At 44.2% G+C, this 26,199-nt stretch overlaps 2 protein-coding genes and 1 long non-coding RNA gene across 5 annotated transcripts; 1 reads left to right on the forward strand and 2 right to left on the reverse strand.

The window, feature by feature from the left end:
- Nucleotides 1-745: 745 nt before the first annotated feature.
- dcst2 (DC-STAMP domain containing 2) lies at nucleotides 746-18,723 on the reverse strand. Its single transcript, XM_026317887.2, has 16 exons — nucleotides 18,632-18,723; nucleotides 17,784-18,043; nucleotides 16,665-16,835; nucleotides 16,264-16,365; nucleotides 15,898-16,092; nucleotides 15,672-15,737; nucleotides 15,370-15,583; nucleotides 14,880-15,037; nucleotides 14,412-14,576; nucleotides 14,164-14,331; nucleotides 13,680-13,780; nucleotides 10,163-10,293; nucleotides 9,801-9,925; nucleotides 4,613-4,706; nucleotides 1,724-1,948; nucleotides 746-990 (listed from the first exon to the last, which is right to left on the reverse strand). The coding sequence occupies exons 1-16, from the start codon at nucleotides 18,721-18,723 to the stop codon at nucleotides 786-788; spliced, it is 2,472 nt and encodes an 823-aa protein (XP_026173672.2). The 3' UTR covers nucleotides 746-785.
- Nucleotides 17,908-26,088, forward strand: dcst1 (DC-STAMP domain containing 1). 3 transcript variants are annotated; one of them, XM_026317885.2, is made up of 17 exons: nucleotides 17,908-18,060; nucleotides 18,747-18,919; nucleotides 19,023-19,148; nucleotides 19,574-19,648; nucleotides 19,722-19,850; nucleotides 20,345-20,484; nucleotides 20,885-21,065; nucleotides 21,153-21,296; nucleotides 21,584-21,705; nucleotides 21,848-22,005; nucleotides 22,098-22,197; nucleotides 22,290-22,385; nucleotides 22,521-22,647; nucleotides 22,806-22,922; nucleotides 23,401-23,543; nucleotides 23,890-23,994; nucleotides 24,530-26,088. In XM_026317885.2, exons 2-17 carry the CDS (start codon nucleotides 18,877-18,879, stop codon nucleotides 24,575-24,577), a joined length of 1,854 nt encoding a protein of 617 aa, XP_026173670.1. In that variant the 5' UTR covers nucleotides 17,908-18,060; nucleotides 18,747-18,876; the 3' UTR covers nucleotides 24,578-26,088. The 3 variants fall into 3 exon arrangements, with proteins under 3 accessions (XP_026173670.1, XP_026173671.1, XP_033181520.1); XM_026317886.2 differs by having other exon boundaries at nucleotides 23,431-23,543; XM_033325629.1 differs by lacking the exon at nucleotides 17,908-18,060 and having other exon boundaries at nucleotides 18,683-18,919.
- On the reverse strand, nucleotides 22,180-22,879 carry LOC113136815 (uncharacterized). Its single transcript, XR_003296296.2, has 3 exons — nucleotides 22,742-22,879; nucleotides 22,409-22,640; nucleotides 22,180-22,310 (listed from the first exon to the last, which is right to left on the reverse strand). It is a non-coding gene; the product is annotated as an uncharacterized LOC113136815 (long non-coding RNA).
- Nucleotides 26,089-26,199: the final 111 nt, after the last annotated feature.

Raw genomic sequence — 26,199 nt, forward strand, 5'->3', positions numbered from 1 at the left:
TTTTCTCAGCCACACCCAAACTCTCAGCACACACACTGGGAGCTGACCAGTACAACCAGTCACCTACTGGACTGATCCAGGTATTGAAGATGTAAATGATCTTTACTTAATCTGCAGAGGCACATGGGAAAATAACACAGAGCAGGAATTACTAAATTCTCTGATCTAAATCCTTAAATCATCCTGTTTGTCAGTTTTTCATGTGGTTTCTAAATCTTCCTTTATCACAGCACATTTTATTTCCATCTTCCAGCTGGATTCAGTTTCATCATAGTCACAATTTACGTCTCTGATACCCGTCAACAATTTAAAGAGCTAGTACACCTGATAGGAAACGATGTACTGATGTTTAATAAACCCATAAACTACAGTTTGTAAACACTTAGCTCAGCTACAACCTTCCTTTACCTGCTAACTCACCTGTCAGGTCTTCATACTGAGCAGCCATGGCTAACACTGTTAGCAGCACTGTTCATTTTATGGGTTTGTGTATCAGGAACAATATGTGATGTTAAAATCCCAACAACAGCTTTAATGTTTCCACCATAAGATATGGGGCACTGTGGCTGACACCAGAGTGCACAGGCTGAGGATTTGACCCAAGTCTGAAACAGATCTAGGACCCCAGAGTCTGTTCCACATTCCCAGGAAACTGCTGAAGCTGAGGAGGACTGGGAGATGTGGTTGAAAGCTCAGGTAAGCATGTTCAGGTGTTTTTTTCACAAATCATTTTGCCTTGAAGAAATTAACTTTCACGGTTTTATTTCATACTTTCATAACTTTAATCACAGTTGTGCTTCAGGATCCTGGTCTCTGGGGCCCGGAGGGGCCTGGGGGTTTGGGGGACTGCCTGGTCTGTGAATGACGACTCTGATGGGGGTCTCATCCTGGTCACAGCTGTTTTTCTGGGAGGTGGTGGAGTGGTAGGAGGCCTCGCCGCTGTCGGACCCCTCAGACCCGGACTGGTCCTGGTAGGTCATGTCTGCTTCACTGACAATAGCCATAGTGGGAAAACACACGTTCCAGGGTTTTTACAGTTCAGGCATAGCAGGGAAAAACCCACAAATCTGCTGCAGCTTCCAAACACTTTCTTTATATTTCTACTTTTTATTTTCTGTTCTCTACCAATCGACGCTAATTCTACTAAAGAAAAAAATCAGTAAGAAAGCAGTGACATTATCTATAGTTGAGTTATTTGTGTTTTGGATTGAGTCTATAGATGCATTCAGATAAACAGGAGCTTCATGAGGTGTGTTTACTATAGTTCAGTCCAACTTATTCATATTGTGTCATTTTGTCACGTGTTACTTCAGTGAACCAGTTATTTGTCTTTATACTTTGATATAATCAGAGCTGCGTATCCTGTACTGCAAGTTTTGTTTTGATGGAATATACTGAACCTTCTCATGGTGCATCAGAAAGTATTTATTGATCTGATTTGCACTGGTCACTGTGTGTGCAGCTCTCGATTTATTTAGTGACACTGACTGTTGTATGATGTTTTCACCTCTGAGCTCAGTCCACAAAGTCTGTGGTCAAATTCTCAGAAAGGATTTTTAATGCAGACGGTCCTGAAGACATCTGGCCCTCCCCTGCAGTTCTGAGCATCTTATTAGACTATCGGTCATCAGAACGGTCAGACCAGAACCGGCCTGCTGTCATCGTTCGGACCATTCAGTCCTGGGATGTGGACGCAGCCTCGGAGTCGTGTGTTGGTTCCTACCTGAGCTCAGAGTCGGAGTGAAGGCTCATGCGTCCGCTGCTGTCGCTGTCTCCTCCGTCGTCTCCATCCTCCGTTCTGACTCCACCGTCTGGGAGCTCAGTCGGCCGTCGGCGTGTTGCCACGGAGATCCTCCTCTTCATCAGTTTCCGGGCTCGGGGGTCGGTGATGTGGGTCGGGTTCAGAGCTGCGGACCACAAACTCAGCTGCTCGTCGTCGCTGGAGTCTCTGACACAGGCAGAGTTTAGACAGTTGTGCAGCGTGTTCCCCTTTTTTAGTCCTTTCTACTTTTCCTTCACTGCGTCTCAGAGAGAAACATCAGCCTGACAGCTGTAATGACCCTGCACAGTCAGGCCGGTCAAACTAAAGATATCAATAAATTAATTAGAACATATGTTCATATGTTCAGTTTTCATCCTGGGAGAAAATTCCCAAACTATCGAGCAGTTAAAATGACCTTTATCTTTACTAGCAGCAACACATGAACACCCCAGGAATGATAATCCAATAATAACAGATATTTTTATGATAATTAATTTTACTTAAGGATTTGAAAGCAGGACTTCAATTATTTTTACCTGTATTTTTACACTGTGGTATTACTAGTAGTACTTCTGCCATGTAGTTTAAGTAAACAAAAGCCTGAACTACAGATCATATAAAATCATTTTTACATCTAAGTGTAAAACATCACTGCATTATCTCTGTGTTGAGCTGGAGCAGCTTCAGAAAAACTGTTTTCTATGTAAATGTGTTGGTTAGTGATTATTACTAACACCACAAAGTAAAGTGGAGCCACTCCCAAACACCAGAGCTGCTCGGTCTCAGCGGAGTGGGTGAGGCAGACCGGACCGTCACAGAGCCAAAGATCCGCTCAGAGAAATCTGTTTCCCATTCAGCTGTTCCCCCGACACACATCAGAGTCACGTTATGGTCCGGCAGGAAATGAAGAGATCTTTGCTGTTTACTGTCATCACGGAGCTGGAAGTGAAGCTTCACTGTTTATTTTTTATCCTCATCGTCTGTGTCCTCAGCTTTCTCTGTGCAGGAAGAAGTACTCAGATACTGTACTGCAGTACCAGTAGAAATACCACAGTGTAAAAATCCTCTGTTCCAAGTAAAAGTCCTGCATTCAAAATGTTACTGCAGTATCTGATATTATTGGAATCTAATTATTGATGGATTATTGTGTTGATCACTTTAATGTTGGAGCTGATGTTAACTACTTTATATACTTCTAATTTGAAGTACTTTATATACCGCTGGGTAGCTGACATTAACTACTTTATATACTTCTAATTTGAAGTACTTTATATACCGCTGGGTAGCTGACGTTAACTACTTTATATACTTCTAATTTGAAGTACTTTATATACCGCTGGGTAGCTGACATTAACTACTTTATATACTTCTAATTTGAAGTACTTTATATACCGCTGGGTAGCTGACGTTAACTACTTTATATACTTCTAATTTGAAGTACTTTATATACCGCTGGGTAGCTGATGTTAACTACTTTATATACTTCTAATTTGAAGTACTTTATATACCGCTGGGTAGCTGATGTTAACTACTTTATATACTTCTAATTTGAAGTACTTTATATACCGCTGGGTAGCTGACGTTAACTACTTTATATACTTCTAATTTGAAGTACTTTATATACCGCTGGGTAGCTGACGTTAACTACCTTATATACTTCTAATTTGAAGTACTTTATATACCGCTGGGTAGCTGACGTTAACTACTTTATATACTTCTAATTTGAAGTACTTTATATACCGCTGGGTAGCTGACGTTAACTACTTTATATACTTCTAATTTGAAGTACTTTATATACCGCTGGGTAGCTGATGTTAACTACTTTATATACTTCTAATTTGAAGTACTTTATATACCGCTGGGTAGCTGATGTTAACTACTTTATATACTTCTAATTTGAAGTACTTTATATACCGCTGGGTAGCTGACGTTAACTACTTTATATACTTCTAATTTGAAGTACTTTATATACCGCTGGGTAGCTGACGTTAACTACCTTATATACTTCTAATTTGAAGTACTTTATATACCGCTGGGTAGCTGACGTTAACTACCTTATATACTTCTAATTTGAAGTACTTTATATACCGCTGGGTAGCTGACGTTAACTACCTTATATACTTCTAATTTGAAGTACTTTATATACCGCTGGGTAGCTGACGTTAACTACCTTATATACTTCTAATTTGAAGTACTTTATATACCGCCGGGTACCTGACGTTAACTACCTTATATACTTCTAATTTGAAGTACTTTATATACCGCCGGGTAGCTGACGTTAACTACCTTATATACTTCTAATTTGAAGTACTTTATATACTGCTGGGTAGCTGACGTTAACTACTTTATATACTTCTAATTTGAAGTACTTTCCATACTGCTGGGTAGCTGACGTTAACTACCTTATATACTTCTAATTTGAAGTACTTTATATACTGCTGGGTAGCTGACGTTAACTACCTTATATACTTCTAATTTGAAGTACTTTATATACTGCTGGGTAGCTGACGTTAACTACCTTATATACTTCTAATTTGAAGTACTTTATATACTGCTGGGTATCTTGTGAATTTCCCCCCAGGGATCAATAAAGTTTGATGATCAGTCTGTATTTTGTTGGATCCATCTGATCCTGAAAAGGAACTAAAGTTATCAGATAAATGTAGAGCAGGAAAAAGTCCAAGGTTTGACTCTGACATGTAGTGAAGTCCAAGGATGAAGTAGTACTACATGGAAATACTCAAAGAAAGTACTAATACCTCAGACTTGGACTGAGGTACTGGTGTGTATTTTCTGTATATAAACTATAACTGTGCTCGTCTGACCGAGCTCCTCTGCAGTTTCACTCACAGCTCCTCCTCGTCGTCTTCCTGGAAGGTCAGAGGTCGTGAACAGATGACACATGTGTTTCCTAAACTGTGGAAACATGGCCGACAGTACACGCCTGAAAAAACAAGACGGCAGCAGCTCGTAAAAAATGCAGAGAGAACGAGACATTAAGGCAGGGACCTGCAGCATTTGGTGATGAGTTTTACTCACCAGCAGAAATAAAGAAACAACAGAACAACAACAAGTTGAAATGAAAAGCTGTTTTCAGCCTGTTGCAGCTGTGGTGTTTAAATGATTTTTTGTAATGATATTTGCTGTGTCCATTCGTAGTGACTTATATATGTTTTTCCTCCCAACAGAACCCACAGTGTGACCGATTCCTGGACTACAGTAAAAAACTGTGGTGATGTGTGTCTGTGCAGCAGCTGCAGGATCAGCATCATCTATGAGTAAAGCTTCAGCAAAGTGAGTCTGACCTGAGGGCTGGGCGACATGTTGACTGAATCCCATTCATTTCTTTGTGTGTGTGTGTGTGTGTGTGTGTGTGTGTGTGTGTGTGTGTGTGTGTGTGTGTGCGCGCGCGTCTTTCCATGGGTGTGTGGACACACTTCACTCTGATACCAGTCTTGTGAGGACACTTTGGTTGGGCCTCAGACTTTGAGAGTTCTTTGAGTGGTTTTAGGGTTAGGGTTTAGCCATTTACCTGTTATGGGTCAGGGTCTAGAGAATGTTTTATGTCAGTCAGTGTCCTCACAAAGACAGTGAGACATGACTGTGTGATGTCAGAGGTACCTGAAACAGTGTGAGAGAAAAGCTCCAGTTACTGTCTGTTATCTGTCAGCCTTCAGCTGAGTCAATAAGGCTCAGAGCTGCAGGACACTCCCTCAGTACACACACACACACACGTCAACATGTCCTCACCTTCCCAAACCCAAACTGGTTCTGTTCCAAGTACACACAGAGACTCCAGGTTTAACTGTAACTTCGCTGCTGTTTTCCTGAATCTAATTCCTGATTTAACTGAAACCACTTTCAGACATATGAACATGAGAAAAGCTGCTGTAAATCATTTTCACCTCACAGGCGACATCATACCTGTGTTTATTCCACTAATAATGGGAACAACAGCCAATCAGAATCAAACTGTATCATGTGACCACCTCAGTGGGAACAGATTGGCCCGATTAGAAAGAATTTCCAATAGGAAATAGAAGGTGTGTGTAGGTGTGTTTACACCTGTGTAGGTGAGTTTACACCTGTGAAGGTGTGTTTACAGCTGTTTAGGGGTGTTTACAGCTGTGAAGGTGTGTTTACAGCTGTGTAGGTGTGTTTACAGCTGTTTAGGTGTGTTTACACCTGTGTAGGTGTGTTTACACCTGTGAAGGTGTGTTTACAGCTGTTTAGGGGTGTTTACAGGTGTGAAGGTGTGTTTACACCTGTGAAGGTGTGTTTACACCTGTGAAGGTGTGTTTACAGCTGTTTAGGGGTGTTTACAGCTGTGGAGGTGTGTTTACAGCTGTGTAGGGGTGTTTACAGCTGTGAAGGTGTGTTTACAGCTGTTTAGGTGTGTTTACAGCTGTTTAGGGGTGTTTACAGCTGTGAAGGTGTGTTTACAGCTGTGTAGGGGTGTTTACAGCTGTGAAGGTGTGTTTACAGCTGTGTAGGGGTGTTTACAGCTGTGTAGGGGTGTTTACAGCTGTGTAGGTGTGTTTACAGCTGTGAAGGTGTGTTTACAGCTGTGAAGGTGTGTTTACAGCTGTGTAGGTGTGTTTACAGCTGTTTAGGGGTGTTTACAGCTGTGAAGGTGTGTTTACAGCTGTGTAGGTGTGTTTACAGCTGTTTAGGGGTGTTTACAGCTGTGTAGGTGTGTTTACAGCTGTTTAGGGGTGTTACACCTGTGAAGTGTGTTTACAGCTGTGAAGGTGTGTTTACGCTGTGAAGGTGTGTTTACAGCTGTGTAGGTGTGTTTACAGCTGTGAAGGTGTTTACAGCTGTGTAGGGGTGTTTACAGCTGTGTAGGTGTGTTTACAGCTGTGTAGGTGTGTTTACAGCTGTGAAGGTGTGTTTACAGCTGTTTAGGGGTGTTTACAGCTGTGAAGGTGTGTTTACAGCTGTTTAGGGGTGTTTACAGCTGTGTAGGTGTGTTTACAGCTGTTTAGGGGTGTTTACACCTGTGAAGTGTGTTTACAGCTGTTTAGGGGTGTTTTACAGCTGTGAAGGTGTGTTTACAGCTGTGAAGGTGTGTTTACAGCTGTGTAGGGGTGTTTACAGCTGTGTAGGTGGTGTTTACAGCTGTTTAGGGTGTTTACAGCTGTGAAGGTGTGTTTACAGGCTGTGTAGGTGTGTTTACAGCTGTTTAGGGGTGTTTACAGCTGTGTAGGTGTGTTTACAGCTGTTTAGGGGTGTTTACACCTGTGAAGGTGTGTTTACAGCTGTTTAGGGGTGTTTACAGCTGTGAAGGTGTGTTTACAGCTGTGAAGGTGTGTTTACAGCTGTGAAGGTGTGTTTACAGCTGTGTAGGTGTGTTTACAGCTGTTTAGGGGTGTTTACAGCTGTGAAGGTGTGTTTACAGCTGTGTAGGTGTGTTTACAGCTGTTTAGGGGTGTTTACAGCTGTGTAGGTGTGTTTACAGCTGTTTAGGGGTGTTTACACCTGTGAAGGTGTGTTTACAGCTGTTTAGGGGTGTTTACAGCTGTGAAGGTGTGTTTACAGCTGTGTAGGGGTGTTTACAGCTGTGTAGGTGTGTTTACAGCTGTTTAGGGGTGTTTACAGCTGTGAAGGTGTGTTTACAGCTGTGTAGGTGTGTTTACAGCTGTTTAGGGGTGTTTACAGCTGTGTAGGTGTGTTTACAGCTGTTTAGGGGTGTTTACACCTGTGAAGGTGTGTTTACAGCTGTTTAGGGGTGTTTACAGCTGTGAAGGTGTGTTTACAGCTGTGAAGGTGTGTTTACAGCTGTGAAGGTGTGTTTACAGCTGTGTAGGTGTGTTTACAGCTGTTTAGGGGTGTTTACAGCTGTGAAGGTGTGTTTACAGCTGTGTAGGTGTGTTTACAGCTGTTTAGGGGTGTTTACAGCTGTGTAGGTGTGTTTACAGCTGTTTAGGGGTGTTTACACCTGTGAAGGTGTGTTTACAGCTGTTTAGGGGTGTTTACAGCTGTGAAGGTGTGTTTACAGCTGTTTAGGGATGTTTACAGCTGTGAAGGTGTGTTTACAGCTGTTTAGGGGTGTTTACAGCTGTGAAGGTGTGTTTACAGCTGTTTAGGGGTGTTTACAGCTGTGTAGGTGTGTTTACAGCTGTTTAGGGGTGTTTACACCTGTGTAGGTGTGTTTACAGCTGTTTAGGGGTGTTTACAGCTGTGTAGGTGTGTTTACAGCTGTTTAGGGGTGTTTACAGCTGTGAAGGTGTGTTTACAGCTGTTTAGGGGTGTTTACAGCTGTGTAGGTGTGTTTACAGCTGTTTAGGGGTGTTTACACCTGTGTAGGTGTGTTTACAGCTGTGTAGGTGTGTTTACAGCTGTTTAGGGGTGTTTACAGCTGTGTAGGTGTGTTTACAGCTGTTTAGGGGTGTTTACACCTATGTAGGTGTGTTTACAGCTGTTTAGGGGTGTTTACAGCTGTGGAGGTGTGTTTACAGCTGTGTAGGTGTGTTTACAGCTGTTTAGGGGTGTTTACAGCTGTGAAGGTGTGTTTACAGCTGTTTAGGGGTGTTTACAGCTGTGAAGGTGTGTTTACAGCTGTGTAGGTGTGTTTACAGCTGTTTAGGGGTGTTTACAGCTGTGTAAGTGTGTTTACAGCTGTTTAGGGGTGTTTACAGCTGTTTAGGGGTGTTTACAGCTGTGTGGTGTGTTTACAGCTGTTTAGGGGTGTTTACAGCTGTTTAGGGGTGTTTACAGCTGTGAAGGTGTGTTTACACCTGTGAAGGTGTGTTTACAGCTGTTTAGGGGTGTTTACAGCTGTGAAGGTGTGTTTACAGCTGTTTAGGGGTGTTTACAGGTGTGAAGGTGTGTTTACAGCTGTTTAGGGGTGTTTACAGCTGTGAAGGTGTGTTTACAGCTGTTTAGGGGTGTTTACAGGTGTGAAGGTGTGTTTACACCTGTGTAGGGGTGTTTACAGCTGTTTAGGGGTGTTTACAGGTGTGAAGGTGTGTTTACAGCTGTGTAGGTGTGTTTACAGCTGTGTAGGGGTGTTTACAGCTGTTTAGGGGTGTTTACAGGTGTGTAGGTGTGTTTACAGCTGTGTAGGTGTGTTTACAGCTGTTTAGGGGTGTTTACAGCTGTTTAGGGGTGTTTACAGCTGTGTAGGTGTGTTTACAGCTGTTTAGGGGTGTTTACAGCTGTGAAGGTGTGTTTACAGCTGTGTAGGTGTGTTTACACCTGTGTAGGGGTGTTTACAGCTGTTTAGGGGTGTTTACAGGTGTGTAGGTGTGTTTACACCTGTGTAGGGGTGTTTACAGCTGTTTAGGGGTGTTTACAGGTGTGAAGGTGTGTTTACAGCTGTTTAGGGGTGTTTACAGCTGTTTAGGGGTGTTTACAGGTGTGTAGGTGTGTTTACACCTGTGTAGGGGTGTTTACAGCTGTTTAGGGGTGTTTACAGGTGTGAAGGTGTGTTTACAGCTGTTTAGGGGTGTTTACAGCTGTTTAGGGGTGTTTACAGGTGTGAAGGTGTGTTTACACCTGTGTAGGGGTGTTTACAGCTGTTTAGGGGTGTTTACAGGTGTGAAGGTGTGTTTACAGCTGTGTAGGTGTGTTTACACCTGTGTAGGGGTGTTTACAGCTGTTTAGGGGTGTTTACAGGTGTGAAGGTGTGTTTACAGCTGTTTAGGGGTGTTTACAGCTGTGAAGGTGTGTTTACAGCTGTGTAGGTGTGTTTACACCTGTGTAGGGGTGTTTACAGCTGTTTAGGGGTGTTTACAGGTGTGAAGGTGTGTTTACAGCTGTTTAGGGGTGTTTACAGCTGTGAAGGTGTGTTTACAGCTGTGTAGGGGTGTTTACAGCTGTGTAGGGGTGTTTACAGCTGTGTAGGTGTGTTTACAGCTGTGTAGGGGTGTTTACACCTGTGTAGGTGTGTTTACAGCTGTGTAGGTGTGTTTACACTTGTGTAGGGGTGTTTATAGGTGTGAAGGTGTGTTTACACCTGTGTAGGTGTGTTTACAGCTGTGTAGGTGTGTTTACAGCTGTGTAGGTGTGTTTACAGCTGTGTAGGTGTGTTTACCTGTACACCGAGGGACAGTGCAGGTCACCACGTTGTCCTCTGAACTCACTGCCTCTCCACAGGCCAGGCAGGTGACTGATGGCGACAGGCCCAGCAGGCGAGATAGGTGAACTCCCCCAGGTAACCTGACAAAGAGGACATGTGGAGGACATATTCAGGAAGTGGCAGCAGTGAAACGTGGGGGTCTACACAGGACTACTGGATTAGGGCAGGTGGCGGCAGCATTTTACGGCTGTGGTGGATCAGGGTGGAGCTAGTGTTCATATTATTTTTGCAAATACAATAGGGAATCTTCCCTGTTCTGAGGTGTAAAGGTTTAAAACTGAATTCAGCTTCTCTAAGAGGAAGGCAGGTGTTTCTACCACAGGAGGATAATGTGAAGGCGACTTCCTCCTCCTCGGTCTGCTTGATTCCTGATCGCAGACCTCCTCAGGGCTGCCCCCTCCATCCTCCTCTGATCCAGGATCTGCTGACGGAGGAACCGGATCCTCTCCTGACAAACACACATCAACAACAATGCACCCCGTAAGGCTCCTGTTTCACTGTTCCCCTCCAACAATCAGCCGAGGTTTCTTGGTTCTCACCTTACAGACTCACACCCTCACCCACCTGTGCACTGCTGCTCCAAAAACAAACAAACAAACAAATAAAGGCTGCAGTGTTTTCGTTCACATGCAGCAGCAGATAAAGAGTCTGTTGGCATGAGGGCAACTGTAAAGTGATGAGCAGATAAAGTGACATGTTGTAACAACAGGCCGAGTGCTGACACCTGAACAAAGCCGCTGTCTGCCAGGTACAGCTCAGCTGGTCTGGTCTGTCCACAGTGAGACCATCGTTTACAGCTGTTTTTCCAGATGTTTGATTTGTTGCAGATGTCAGAAATGTGTTTATGATACAGGAGACTTGGTTTTCCAGCCTGGTCTCATTCCAACACTTTGGAAATCCAGTGTGAAATGAAAGCCACAGTGTTGTAATGGTAACGAGATTTTATTTGCCTGAACCTAACCATACCTAACCCTACCTAACCATACCTTATTCTACCTAACCCTACCTAACCATACCTTGTTCTACCTAACCATCCCTAAACATACCTTATTCTACCTAACCATACCTTATTCTACCTAACCATACCTAACCATACCTTATTCTACCTAACCATACCTTATTCTACCTAATCAATCCCGAAACATACCTTATTCTACCTAACCATACCGGATTCGACCTACGAACCATCCCTAACATACCTTATTCTACCTAACCATACCTTATTCTACCTAACCTACCTAACCATACCTTATTCTACCTAACCCTACCTAACCATACCTTGTTCTACCTAACCATCCCTAACCATACCTTATTCTACCTAACCCTACCTAACCATACCTTATTCTACCTAACCATACCTTATTCTACCTAACCATACCTAACCCTACCTAACCATACCTTATTCTACCTAACCATCCCTAACCATACCTTATTCTACCTAACCATACCTTATTCTACCTAACCCTACCTAACCATACCTTGTTCTACCTAACCATACCTAACCATACCTTGTTCTACCTAACCATCCCTAACCATACCTTATTCTACCTAACCATACCTAACCATACCTTGTTCTACCTAACCATCCCTAACCATACCTTATTCTACCTAACCATACCTAACCCTACCTAACCATACCTTGTTCTACCTAACCATACCTAACCATACCTTGTTCTACCTAACCATCCCTAACCATACCTTATTCTACCTAACCATACCTAACCCTACCTAACCATACCTTGTTCTACCTAACCATACCTAACCATACCTTGTTCTACCCTAACCCTACCTAACCATACCTTGTTCTACCTAACCATACCTAACCATACCTTATTCTACCTAACCCTACCTTATTCTACCTAACCCTACCTAACCATACCTTATTCTACCTAACCATACCTTATTCTACCTAACCCTACCTTATTCTACCTAACCATACCTTATTCTACCTAACCCTACCTAACCATACCTTACTCTACCTAACCATTCCTTATTCTACCTAACCCTACCTAACCATACCTTGTTCTACCTAACCATCCCTAAACATACCTTATTCTACCTAACCCTACTAACCATACCTTATTCTACCTAACCATACCTTATTCTACCTAACCCTACCTAACCATACCTTATTCTACCTAACCATACCTTATTCTACCTAACCATACCTTATTCTACCTAACCCTACCTAACCATACCTTATTCTACCTAACCATACCTTATTCTACCTAACCATACCTTATTCTACCTAACCATACCTAACCATACCTTATTCTACCTAACCATACCTAACCATACCTTATTCTACCTAACCATACCTAACCATACCTTATTCTACCTAACCATACCTTATTCTACCTAACCCTACCTAACCATACCTTATTCTACCTAACCATACCTTATTCTACCTAACCATACCTAACCATACCTTATTCTACCTAACCATACCTAACCATACTGAATCATATCCAACCATACTGAACCATACCCAACCATACTGAACCATACCTAACCATACTGAACCCTATCTAACCCTACCTAACCATACCCATCTATTTTAGCGGTGTGATTAGTCATGAAAGAGTTGAAAACCTCAGGTGTGTGTCTGCGACATGACACTAACATATGAGCTTCGATCGAGATGATGATCTAGATGAGCTCATCTCCTTCTGTGGTGGTTTGATGACACCAGGGTGGATGAAGTTAAATGAAGAACAGTCCAGCTCAGTGCACTGACTGTCTGGGTGATGGGAGGTTTCAAGCTACAGGTCTCAGTCTAGTTCAGGAGTAGATGAGTTCAGACTTGCATCCTGCTTCCTCCTCTCATATTTTCATTCTGCAGATTCTTCACATGCCTGACTGCTGTGACTACTGTGGCTGCTGTTCTGCCTCTCCGAAGTCTGATAACCTCACTGCTGTCTAAAACACATCTCAACTCTGAGATCAGGATTGGTACAGACTTTCAGGTAGAAAATCTGCCCTCTGGTCTCATGTCACCTGAGCCGTGTCTTTGTGTTGCTGGCCGTTGTCCAACACCCCCCAGGGAAAGAGGAGCTGGTTTTTCTGTTTCTCTGTTTGTTATTCAGTATTTTCTCATTTGTGAAGCTGCTCACATTGAGGTGAGGCTCAACACAAGGCCTTTGGATTGAAACTTGTTTGTTCGCAGGTGTTTGCTGAATAAAGAACAGCACTGAGAGAGTTTCACTTTGCTAGAGTTTGTTTTGCATGTTTGCAACAAAGAAACGTGGAGAGATAATGGGCTGTGACGTACAACAACATTCATCTGGCAGAGCCTGCATTTCACAGTTACTGAATATTTGTTTTACTTCAGGTTTCATTATTATTCTCAGTTGGTCAAAGGTAATTGTGGTTTCAGCGCTCAACGCCTGCAGGCATGGATGGATGACTGGACGATCATAGCAGCCTGAACGTGACTGAAACGACCAAAATGAGACACACAATGACCACAAAGACAAATGAAATGGGTCTCTTTAAGTCTGGGGTCTTCTGCCATACAGGAAGGGTGGTGTGGCGCCAGGTGAGAACAGCCAGACCAGAACCAGTACGTGCTCCAGTCCTTGTCCTGGAAACTGCACAAATGACGTTGTTGTTCTTCACATTTCAGTTCAGTCTGTGCGTGGTGGTAGTTTAGGAGGTCAGGGTGTTCACACCTGATACATGTCCCTGACAGACATGGATCAAATAGCAGGTCTGATGGAAACATTAAGGCCTGGGATGTGAACGCAGCTTTGGTTAGTGTTTAAGATTAGGGGCTCAGAGTTAGAGAATGCATTACATCAGTGAAGGTCTCACAGCTATAGAAAGTGTGTATACCAGCTCTCTCTCTGGATGGTAGAAAGCACAGACCAGGTGTCTGCAGCGTTGCACGAACCCTCCGGTTAGAGAAATCATCAGAGCCAGGCCCAACAGGAACCCTGAAACACAAACCACAAGCAGGTCCTGGGGCTTAGATCATTTACATAGGTACCAAAAACAGTATTAAAAGTCCAGCTGAGGTTGGTCTGCGTTTTCTTTTGTTTCTGCTCTTACACTTCGATGCCTTCTCTCTCTGATGCTTCTACAGATTATTGCTTATATTGGATAATTACTTTAACAGATTATCTGTTCCCTTCTCAGTCCAGTTTTTGTTGGATGTTGTCTCCTCCTGTTCTCCATCCAAAGACCAGATACCCTCGAACTTTCCCTCCATTCTCACTCACCTGAAGGACCCCACCTACTCACACACCTGTTCCCAGTTTCTCACATCTTTTTCTGCTCAGATTTGAAGGTTAGGTGAAGTCATTGCTGAGTTTCTTACCGAGGATGAAGCACGTGCTGTGTTTTGGCTCTGATGGCTGTAGCAGACACTTCCTGCTGATCACAGTGATGTTTCCTCCCTGCAGGATGTTAAACGAAGCCACCATGTCTCTGTATATATCTGAGGCATAGCCTGACCCGTTCACCTGCACCACCACGGTGACTGGAGCTGACAGGACAGACAGTCACCATGGTCACCAGCACTCCGACTAACATCAGAGCAACAGGTTTGTGTTGGAAGTGTCTCACCTCGGGCCACCACGTCCCCCTTCACCTGGTGGTGCACCTGATCCAGCATCCAGAACACCAGGAAGTCCAGCCCCACCAGGAGTATGCCCGTCACCAAGTGTTTGAGGACTGAAGCCATGCCTGCAAGTACCTCCCGTCGCTCTCTGGATGTCATGCGAACCAAAACTGGAAGACAAATCGGACAGATGGGGTCAGTTCATTTCACTTCAGTAAAGTTTAAGTCACTTCACTACAATTCAGAACAGTTTTAGTTCCAACAGCAGAACAACCGCCTATTTTAATTGTCCTCATTCCACTAAACTACACTGCAGGACCAGTAGGACACTTAATTTATGTTCAGTCCATTTCACTTAGGGTCCAGCTACATTACGTCACTTCTCTTCAGGTGATGTCTGGAACAGGAATCCACCTGTTTTCTCACTGCTCCATCTCATGAAAAACCACAGAAAGGCGCATAAACACACTCACACGGTGTGATGTAGGTTTTTGCTTCTTTGCGTGTGAGTGGCAGGACTGAGACTCCGCCCCTTGAGGTCACATGTCTGTCGAGGTCTTCAAACTGAGTGCTGATGTAAATGTTATCAAAGCCAAGCTCACGGAGATACCTGCGCCTGTACCACGCCGCCCTATGGCCATATAAACACAGACAGAAAACTGAAGAATGCAGGTGAAGTAAAGTGTAGCGTGTGGACTGTGTGTAGATGAAGTAAATTGAAGTGTTGGACTGTGTGTAGATGAAGTAAATTGAAGTGTTGGACTGTGTGTAGATGAAGTAAACTGAAGTGTTGGACTGTGTGTAGATGAAGTAAACTGAAGTGTTGGACTGTGTGTAGATGAAGTAAATTGAAGTGTTGGACTGTGTGTAGATGAAGTAAACTGAAGTGTTGGACTGTGTAGATGAAGTAAATTTAAGTGTTGGACTGTGTAGATGAAGTAAACTGAAGTGTTGAGTCCTGACCTCAGGAATGACCAGGTGAGCAGGATGAGGCCGCCGTACTTTAATGGATCGCTGAGTTTGTGAAACACCTGCAGCTCAGATGAAACCTCCTTCATGATGTCCTGAGACATCTGCTGCATAGAGTGGCTCATGTTGGCATCCAGTTTAAAGTTCACTGAGGCCGAGATATTGAAATCAAACTCGCGCTTCATTTGCTCAAACGCTGCAACGACAGCTGACAGAAGCCAGAGACAGACTCAGTGGCCATCAGCACGTTAAGGTTTGTCAATAAAGCTTAATAATGTCAGATCTAGTGAACGTACGAGCTGCCAGACGTTTCTTCAAATGGCTGGCGACGTAGGACGGGATGATGCAGAAGAGTTCACCAGCTGAAAGACAAACAAAACCAGTTTAGATGAGTAAAGATGGACTCTAGGGCTAGTTGAGGGTGCTGTGATTCATCTGAGAATTTGAGATTTGACCAAAAATGTAACATCAGTGTAATGTTCCTTTAAGCTCTTTATGAGATCAGGATGTCCGTGAACGCACCGCGGGCGATGTTGCAGAGCGGCAGGAAGCCATCGATAGTGTCACACAGGAAGTTGAAGTCTCCCAGCAGGTTGGAGCAGTCGGTCCGAGCCTCGATGAACACTGAACGGCACTTTCTGTACGGAGAGCCCAGTTTGTCGTTACACACATCCCCAATGTTTGCCAGGAAGTGCAGGACGTTCCTCAGCGTGCGAGCTGCAGGACAGTGGTCAGTGTTGGGTAAGTGGCGTAGACTGTTACAGTCTGTCCACATCGATACAGAGCTAATTTTCATTTTTAACAAACCACTTTAATTTTCCTGGCACAGTCATTATTAATGAACCTGTAACTTAATGTTCATCGGACAGAAACATAAAAACCACTCACCAACGTGGCGCACGCTGTCGGTCAAAGCATGGGTGAAGTTTCGGACTCTTCCGGATAAAGAATAAGCATTCCTGCCGATCTCTTTGATTCTGTCCAATGCCGCTGCAACCACAAACACAAACACAAACACACTGACGCAGAATTTCTTCCTGAGCTCTGTGCAAATATGTGCAAATGTTCAGGTAACACTGACAAGCCTATATTCAAAATGAATTGATTATTAAAGAAGATATTATACTGATGACAAAAAATAGTAGGTGTTGGCAGCCAGTTCTCCTACATTAGAATAATAAAACCTCACCCAGTGCTGTTTATTTTCTGATAGTGGCACTACAACAGTATTTTCAGCCGTATTTGTTGTAGTAGCAGTAAAAACAGATGGTGGAGGGGGTGGGGCTTACAGGAAAGGGGTGAGGCTGCCCTATGCATCAGTTCCTGCGTCTGATTGGCTGCCAGCTCGGCTCCACAAAGCAGACTGGAGGCAGCTCGCTCTGTGTTCTCTAACGTGTTGGTGAGCGGCCCGGTTAACAACACCAAGACAAACAGGAACAGGAGGAAGTTCCTGCCATGAGCTGAAACACAAAAGAGCAGGGACTGTGATAGGGTGATCAGGGCCACGCCCACCTATGAAGCCCTGCCCCTATTTGGGAGCCTCCTGTCAGAAGTTTATTATAGACAGATTATTGATTGATCAATATTTTTATTACTTAGGTTGTAACATAAATAATTAATGCTGTCCAAAATGTATTATCATTGGTATTTTATTGTTAACAAACATGGAGTTAATCACAAGATGTGATTTTCAAAATAAGAGGCTTAATTTAAAAAGCTTTAAAATATGAAACAACACTGTCACTTCACTGTGTGGAATCAAGGCCATAATTTCCACTTTCACTGTTTCAGTTTGGTGGAAATCCAGATAAGAGCTTGCAAAAAATAATAACTGAATAATCTTCGGTTATTGTCGATCACTCAGAGCTACAAGCTTAATGTGCAGGGTTCGGCACTCACAGAACCTTTCTGCCCTGGGCGTTGCCCCTCAGGCTACATCCAGGCTGCTGCCTGATTCTTCCACAGGGAGAGGTTTGAGGATTCAAACAGAAGAAATAGTGACATCTGGTGGTTTGTAAAACTTACAGCAGCTGAAGCTCTGCACAGATTTTAACTGTTGAAACCTCATAAAAAGGAGCCTGTGTTGTTATTTTTATTGGTAGTAGCAGTACTATCTGTAATACTAAACACATGTACAAAAATAGATGTTACTGTAAGATTCTAATCAGGAGTGCTAATAGGAAGTTTTCTTCTTTTCATTAAATGTTGAATTAAATAATTAATTAGAGACCACTGATTTCAAAAGCCTGATTTGAACATGTCACAATAATAAATTTCTACTGTCTGGATCAATTCAAATATGTAAAAGAAATAAAGATGGTGATGGTTTCAAAGACACATGAGAATCAAATGTGCAGCGTCAGTGTCTTTATGCTGGAAGAAGATCAGCGTTAAAGCTGCTGACTGACCTGAGCAGAGCGAGGGCAGCATCACCATGACGTCAGCCCGGACCCCGGCGGACAGGCCCATCCCGAAGGCTGCCAGGCAGGCCACAGCCAGCGTGGTGTGAACACAGAACCACAGCGGCTGCTTCTGCAGGAAGAGAGCCGTGAGCCCGTACAGAGACGCCAGCAGCAGCCCAACAACAAACGCCACGAGGCTCCGTCCCGCTTCCGTCAGATGACCTTTAACCTTCCTCCAGCCGCCGCGCCGTGAACGTCCTGCTGACCTGAGGAGATGAACATGGTGAGTCAGATGATGACCATGAAAACACTTCTCATATCTCAGCTCTAAGCCCGTGAGCTGCCACTGAGGACGCTAATCGATAGAATAATAATGATTAACAATAATAATAACGATATAGATATTATAGATAATAATGTGTGAGAATGACTTTTACATTTCACAGTATCTTTACAAAGTTAGTTATCACAGCGTGTTAAACCTGATACAAGCTGCACAAACACTGCAAACCTGTATATACAATAAAAAAACACCTTTATTATTTCTTCATTGTTTGTTTATAAAATGATCAAATCTAACGCAGCCATGATGTTACACTGCAGTATTATATATTTATAATATTTATAATATATTTTCCAAGTGGATCTGAAATATTTTAGAAATATCAGTGTTTACATAAGATGAAGTGTTAACATCTGATGTGACCGAGAATAACCCCAGGTCCAAAGAAAACGGGCTGCAGGTTCCGACCTTCACTGGCCGACACGACGCCGGTTCGGTGAACAGTAACTAAACTGTTAGCCTTTAGCATTAGCTCGGGGTCTGCCCAGGTGTAGTATTCCTGTGTTGCTACCTGTTCAGGACAGCCCGTCTGACTCCGCCTCCTCCCACCTGAACTGTAATGTCACTTTTCACCAGGTGAGTTTTTCTGTCTTCACTCTTCATGTTGTTTTTCATGTCACCTGGAGACCACAAACACGTGATGTCAACGACCCGAAGCTTCCAGAACCTCGGTCCAACTGAAACCCAACAACCGGCTCAGTCCTGCGGCTTTTCGGTTCACGGTCTCTGCTAAACAGAGCAGAGCTTGGACAGACGATGGACCGGACCGGGCTGCGGAGACGGTCCGCTCCTCACAGCAGTGAGTTCCCTGCACAACTTCTCCCGCCGTGTCACTTACCTGTCCAGGTAGTTTTCCCACGACCCTGTTCTACTGACTTTCCAGCTGTTTGTGCTTCTTCCAGCTGTGGAGAGGCTCAGTCTGGCCGTTCTGCCTCCAGCTGTTCATCGATTCCTCTTCAGCCAATCAGGAGAGTTTGTGGTGGCTCACCTGGTGTTCAGAGCGCTGTTCGGAGCCCTGAGCGGCACAGGTAACACCACGTGACCCGTGGAACGAAGATGCGGGTCAACATTTGGAGAAAACAGTTATTTACTGTTCCCTGTTCACTTATTTCTTTATTATTATTGTTCATCACTTTTATTATTTTGGATGAAGTTGTTATTTCTGTTTTTAACGAATCTTTAGTTATTCTCAATTTAAATATTTCAGTTATTTGATTTTAGATTTTAGTTATTTCATTTTTAATTTATTGTTTTTTAGAAACATTCTAAAAATGTAATTCCAAAATAATTTATATCTTTTTTCACAGTTTGGTTCAATCTGCTCAGTGAGTGTTAATTCATCAGACAGTAAAGAAAAGGCCCGTGTCAGCTCTGAGCTCTGAATTAGTCCAAAGTAGAATCTCTGAAATGTGCTGGAATAAGAATAAAGTCTTAGGAACCTTCTGTCCCTCAGTCCTGTTCCTGGCTGTCGCCAACAACCTCCCGCCGACCTTTGACCTGAAGCTGGGGGCCGGACTTTCATTTGTTGGTGAGCAGACACACTCACGGCTCTTTCATGAAGCACATCCACGGCACCTGGTTCAAACACACCTGTGTTCCAGCTGTTTGCGCCGTGGGCGGAGCCTTGTCCTCGTCCTTCAGGTGTTCGATCCTCCTGATGTTTCCCAGCATGCTCGGCTCCCGCGGGCACTCGTACCTGATGCTGTTCATCCTGTCTGTGCTGTACAAAGGTAAACACCCAGAGGCCCCCCCACCCTCCGACAGTCTGGGACGTGTTTGTAGTCACTTTGTTCCGAGGCCACGTGGTCGTCCATCTTTTTAAGCACCTGTTTTATTTGTTTTGTGTCTAAGGTTCATGTTATTAGTTTACACGTGTTTTGCTTCCATTATTTCTTGTGCTGGTTAGTTTGATGAGTGAGTGGTAACATCCAGCGCTGCCTTTGATTGGTCTGCGACTTTTCTCAGTACTCTGATTGGTTCTTTTTGTCGACCGCGTCAGTTTGTTATTTGAACAATAATAATTCATTGACCTAACAGCAACACACACTGTAGTTTATTTTCATTCAGCTGCACTCACCAGGTCCTGACAGCATCAAATAGTTTTAATCCGCTGCTGAAAATAGTCCCTGTCCATGGACTAGTTCCTCCGGTTTGATGTGTGCTATGATCTAAGGCCTTATTAACCCGCTGTGTCAGGTGATGTGTTAATGTGACGACTCTACAGGACCGGTGTCTAACATGCAGCGTAACGTGGAGACGGCTGCTCTGTCTCTGAGCTGTAACCTGGACCTGCAGGTTAATCACAGCAAGTTACTGTGGAGGGACGTCGTCAGGCCGTTTGTGCTCATCACACAGGAGCTCATGGTGACACACACAGGACACATCCACTACTCAACAACCAGCATGGCCAAAACTGCCCCTCAAGCAATTTCACACAAAAACTGGAAAAAGTCAGAAAATGTTGTTACCTGTAAGAGTTACCTGGTATATCACCTGTACTTTGACAGAAACAGAGAAATAGATGGAAGGATTTAAATATTCTTCCCATAAATCACAATCAGTAAGGGAGGTACAAAACCAGTAAGACCGGTCAAGATTCTCTTAAACTGCAGATTTTTAGTAAAAATATAGAAAAGCTAAAAAATGTTCTTTTTGTTTCTGGGGCAAATTAATGAAAACAAAAAATGACAGGCTGTGATCAATAAGACACATTCAGTGTCTGGTTGTTAGGGGTCAGAGGTCACGTGTCCTGTGTCCCGTTCAGGACAGTAAAGCGGAGTTTGAGTCGGAGGCTCTGAGCGTCAGCAGGAAGTTTCAGAGCATCAGAGATGAGCTCGTCCTCCAGTACGGATACGACAGATTCACACCTGCGCACAACACCACCGCCACCGCCGCCAACAGCACACAGGAGAAGTTCACCGCAAAGACCATGATGCAGTGCAGCAGTGAGTCCAAGAGACCAGGATTTTATTCAGTCCCGATTTACACGGAAGCGACATCGACACGTGTAGAGTAAAAACTGTCTTGCCCAGGTGTGGTGAATGAAGGTGTGCAGCGCTGCGCTGATTGGTTCAAACTCAGGTGGGAGGAGTGTATGGAGGCGATACCTGTCCCCGTCATCAACCACATTCTCTGTGTCTCCATGAAGTTCCACTTCCTGTGTGACATCATGAGAGGTGAGTGCTGTCGACAGTTAAAAGCACCTGGAGCGGCTCCGGCAGTAAAACGCTGCTGATTGGTCAGAGCGAATCACACACCAGTTACTCTACACGCAGTTTATTGTGATACTTGAAGTACTTTTTCCCGATAATACTTGATAATTACCACTAGTGTGTTTAGTTAGTCTTGGTTTTTGGACTGATGGGGCGTTTAGGTGCAACTTTGAGTGCAGGATATTAGAGGATGTGAAGTGTTGATGATGGGGTGAAACTGACGATGAGGTGTGATCTTCTTCTGCTGCCAGTGATGACCCCGTGGTGCAGAGAGCACATTCCTGTGGAGGGAAACTTCGGGCAGCTCTTCGATCAGCTCAACGTTTCTGTCGACCTGCTGTCCAGAGAGTTCGGCGCCGAGCTCGTCCTGCAGGTCAGAACTACACCTGTGATGTAATGACTCCATCATGTCCTCCAGCACCACCCTCAGCTCGAACTCGGCAGCTGTAGCTCTGTTCAAGTCCAGTTAGACAAATCTTTGTGTCCTGACCTGTGCGACCTCTGACCTCCTGCAGGAACAGCAGCAGCAAGCGGTGTTGGGTGGAGCTCCAATGGATCAGGACTTCACTCAGGCCGTCAGGGGATCCTTCCAGAACCTGGCGGCAACGATGGGACAGGTGCTGAACGTCCTCCACCTGCTGCTGTCCTTCACCTTCATCACCATCTTCACTGGGTAAGACTCACACCTTCAGGTCCAGACTCTGACGTCAGCGTTCTCTTCCAGCTGCGTCACCTCCTCCTCGTCTTCCTCTTCCTCCTCCTCAGGGCGTTCACTTACCTCAGACAGTACAGGACGGACATTCGATTTGACAACACCTACATCACCACCTACTTCAGACAGATTGACGCCCGTCGGAAGAAGGCGGTAACATCATCATCATGAGTCTGATGTCACTGCTGGAGGAAACAGATCCCTCCACGGTGGAATAACGTTGACTTGTCCTCTGGGCCCTGCAGGGGAAGCGCTGTCTGCTGCCTCTGAAACCATCAGAGAAGAAGAAACTCATCAACCCCTGCAGTTTCAAAATTCACCCAGAGGAGCTGAAACAAGTGGTGGGTTCAACTCAAACATGAACCTTTATTTGTCCTGAACCATCCACACTGTTGTTCCTGAAGTTAAGACGCAGGTTAGAGCTGGTGAGGCAGGTAAAGAGGACATGGAAACCAGTGCAACGTCTTTGTTTTCAGACGTCCAGCGTGTTTCGGGTGGTGTATGTCTCTCTGCTCTGTGTCGTCCTGCTCACTGTCGACTTCGCTCTGTTCCACGTGCTGGACATCGTCAGCAGACACACCTTCACCCAGTTTAACCTGACCAGTAAACACACACACACACACTGAAACACACAAATAAAAAGCTACGTATTGTTCCTTTAAAGTGATCAAGCTTTGCTTTTGGATGATGAAGTTACCTCTCTTTGCTGCTAAAGGTTTTAATTGGTTGTCTGCTTCTCTGACTCCGCCCCTTTTCTGCAGGTGGTCATCAGGTGGACATCAAAGTGGGCGGGGACTCCATGATGGCCCGCCTCCTGCAGATGACAATTTCAGCCTTCAATAGCTCGTCCAGTCTCTATATCCAGACCGACAACCAGAGTAAGTCCCAGCTCCCAGATCAGGTCCTGCTGCACGTTTTCACACATCTGTAGATGCAAAGTGAGTTTTAGGCTCAAACAACCAGATGTATCCAAAATATCTATTTGTTTGAAAAGAGAGCTGAGAGCTGAGGCTCAGGCAGCTGAGGTTTTAGGATTTTAGGATTCAGGGCTGAAAATACTGTCCCTCACTGTGCATCACATCACATCAGGGGACAAACAGCTGCTGTGTTGATGCACATGTAAAGTGTCCCTGTGGAGCTGTTCTTTATGAGTGTGTGTCCACATACTTTTGACCATATTTTACACTGATGCTGAAGCAGCAGAGGGTGATGCTGTCATTAAGTTTCTCTGTCAGTCCAGCTCATTCTGTGTTAAAAAGAACTGCACATGATTTAACCAGAGAATAATTCAAATTTTAGAAGATCTGAATAAAAACAACAACAGTAACACAGTGTCTGCTCCTCCCTCCCCCTCAGGTTGTGTGTCTCCCCCCTCCTCCCTGTCAGCAGGTGTGTATGTGAGCTGTGTGTGTTGTGTCCTGTTGGTGGCGCTGCTCAGCTGCCTTCAGGTTTACACCAATCGCCTCCAACGGGTCATCGCCGCCTTCTACCACCCACGGGTACACACTCATACACACACACACACACACACACACACTATGTTTAAACCCTGTGCGCTGCAGTAAATCTGATCTGAGAGCAGATTAATGTAAGAGCATTACAGGCCTGAGCTGTGGTCGAGAGACATTTAGAGACAGGGAGAGAAAGAAGATGAATGAAAGAGATGTTCTGTTTTCACTTTCTGCACATTCATCACTTTGCACTGACAGATGTGTTCAGACGAGACGCTTTAATAAATGTTTGCGTCCAGATGTTCTCTGCTGCTTCTGTCTGTTCTGCAGCAGCAACAGTGTCATATTTAAAGCAGATAAACTCTAAGCTCCTGTGTTTGACTGGGTCCGTCAGAGGGAGAAGAAGAGGATTTTGTTTCTCTACAACCTGCAGATCCAGAGACGGATTTCCTCCACAGACAGGAAACACATCATCACCCGAGGACAGAGGATCAGGGCGGTGAGTCGTGCTCTATTCCTACGGAGTCACGTTTTAAACTCACCCACTGTTTTTAAACATTGTTTCTAATGCAGCACAGGTTCGGTCCCCAAGGTCTGAAACACCATGAAATATGAGGATTATTTTCCCTCAACACTTTATGTTGATTTCACTCATTACCCTGTTTGAAATTTAGCTCTTTATATTTTGTCAGAAGAAGAGATGCTGCACCAAAGACACAGAAGCTCAAGGTTTTTTATCTTATCTGGTTTATTTTGGTGTAAAAAGACCAAAAAGACATGTAGCTGAACATGTTGTGTGGAAAACACAATCTGAACCAATTTCCTTGTCAGAGGTGATGATGATGACACTAAAATGAGCTTTTGTCCTCTGTCAGGTTGTTAAACATTTGTGCCAAACATTAAATATATATAAATATATTAAAGGGTATTAAATGTGTTTTGAAGCTTATTGGGGACCAATAAAAGAAAAAGGTTTGAAGTGTGTCTTGAGTCGCCGCTGCAGATCTGAACGTCCTGCTGCTGTTTGTCCACAGGTGTTTCAGTGTGTGAGCAGGTGTGGGCGTCGACTCTGTCATCACTGACAGGAAGGGACCGACCCAGAGGAGACACGCCACGATCCGGGTTAGTCCAGAACAGGCAAAAGAAGAAGGAGTCCAGATCTCTATTGTGTTCAGATAAACCGCTCAGTAAAAATGTGTCTGAGCATAAAGAAGTGGCTCTTCTTAATAATGTGAGAGGGAAGGTGACAAACACTGTCACACCTGGTGGTCGCTGCAGGTAAATGGCTGCAGGAGTCGTCGTGACGTCCTGGTGCTTCTAACCAAAGCACAAAGCTCAGTGTTAGTGCCATCATGAACAGTGAGACACAGAACTGGTTCAGACCTGTGGCTCCAAAGTGGTTTCCAAACTACAGGCCTGATTTTCTCTGTATTCTGCTAAAAACAACAGTTGAGACAAAACCAAACTTCCACCATGTTTGTGTCTCTGTGACCCTGGTTCAGTTTCTCTGCTGCTCATCTGGACTTTGTGGTTGTAAATTGCAGTTTCCTTCCGACAGAGACCAGGGTCATGGTGGAACCAGAAAACAGGAGCAGCTTTTATTGTGGAGTCTGTCTGCTGTCTGGTCAGAGATGAAATTACAAATGTTTTAACTTAATTAAAATGAATTAAATGACCACAAAGCAGACAGTGAACCAGGGTCTGGACTGGCTGGGTCTGTTTTTGAGACATCCATCCATCCATCATCTATACCCGCTTATTCCTAACTTTCTCTTTTTATTGTCATAACTAAAAATATACGCGGCGACAGAACATAACATGTACAGTCAGCAGTCAGAGAGCGGCTGCACCTGCAGCCCTGCCATAGCTCAGGTGTTTGTGCAGCTCCTACTGTTGCTGGGGAAATGGATGAGCTCAGTGACATGTCTGAAGAGCGCTGAGCCAAGTGAACAGCAGTGTGTGATCGCATGTGTGCAGACCAGTGATGTAACCAGCTGATCCTCTGCAGCTTCATTCACACTTTCACTGCTGAAACAACATAAACTGACACTGGATCAGTTTGTGTCACTGCTCCTCTCAGTGAGGTCAGTGCTTCATTAGGGTCCTTGGACCGCTGTACCTAAGGGGCCTGTAATCCTCCTGAATCCAGTAATTACTCAGCTGTCAACCTGCCATGTGGACCACAGTACCAACACTGTTCCAGCTTTTGCAAGCTGATTTCAGAACGTGCCAGAGATCTGACACAAACACAAAGTAGGATTTTTTAAAGGTACCTGTTTTCCTTCACACTCACAACAAATGAAGCTAATTTTAAAACTGTGCAGATGGAAGAAGTGACTGCAGCTCAGAATAAAAACTGCATAGAGGAAAACATTTAAAATGAAACATATGATGTGAGCTAAACCCTGATTGCTGCAGACAGGAAAGGGTTAAATCCACTGAAGAAATACCCACTTAGCCCGAGTGTGTTTGTGTATGTGTGTGTGTTGGACACATACCTGCCAGTCAAGCCACACACAGGTGTGTAAATACTACATCCAGTTACTCTTTTTTCAAAATAAAACCAATCCATTTTGCAGACTACAAACAAACCATGCTGTGTAAATATACAACTGAACAATGTTGCTGCAGCTTTCAGACAAAATGCTGGATTTTCATTCAGTTGTTGGACTCTGTTGTCCCACAGTGCAATGGTCAACTGGAG

Source organism: Mastacembelus armatus, chromosome 16 (assembly GCF_900324485.2).
Source record: "Mastacembelus armatus chromosome 16, fMasArm1.2, whole genome shotgun sequence".
Taxonomy (NCBI): Eukaryota; Metazoa; Chordata; class Actinopteri; order Synbranchiformes; family Mastacembelidae; genus Mastacembelus; species Mastacembelus armatus.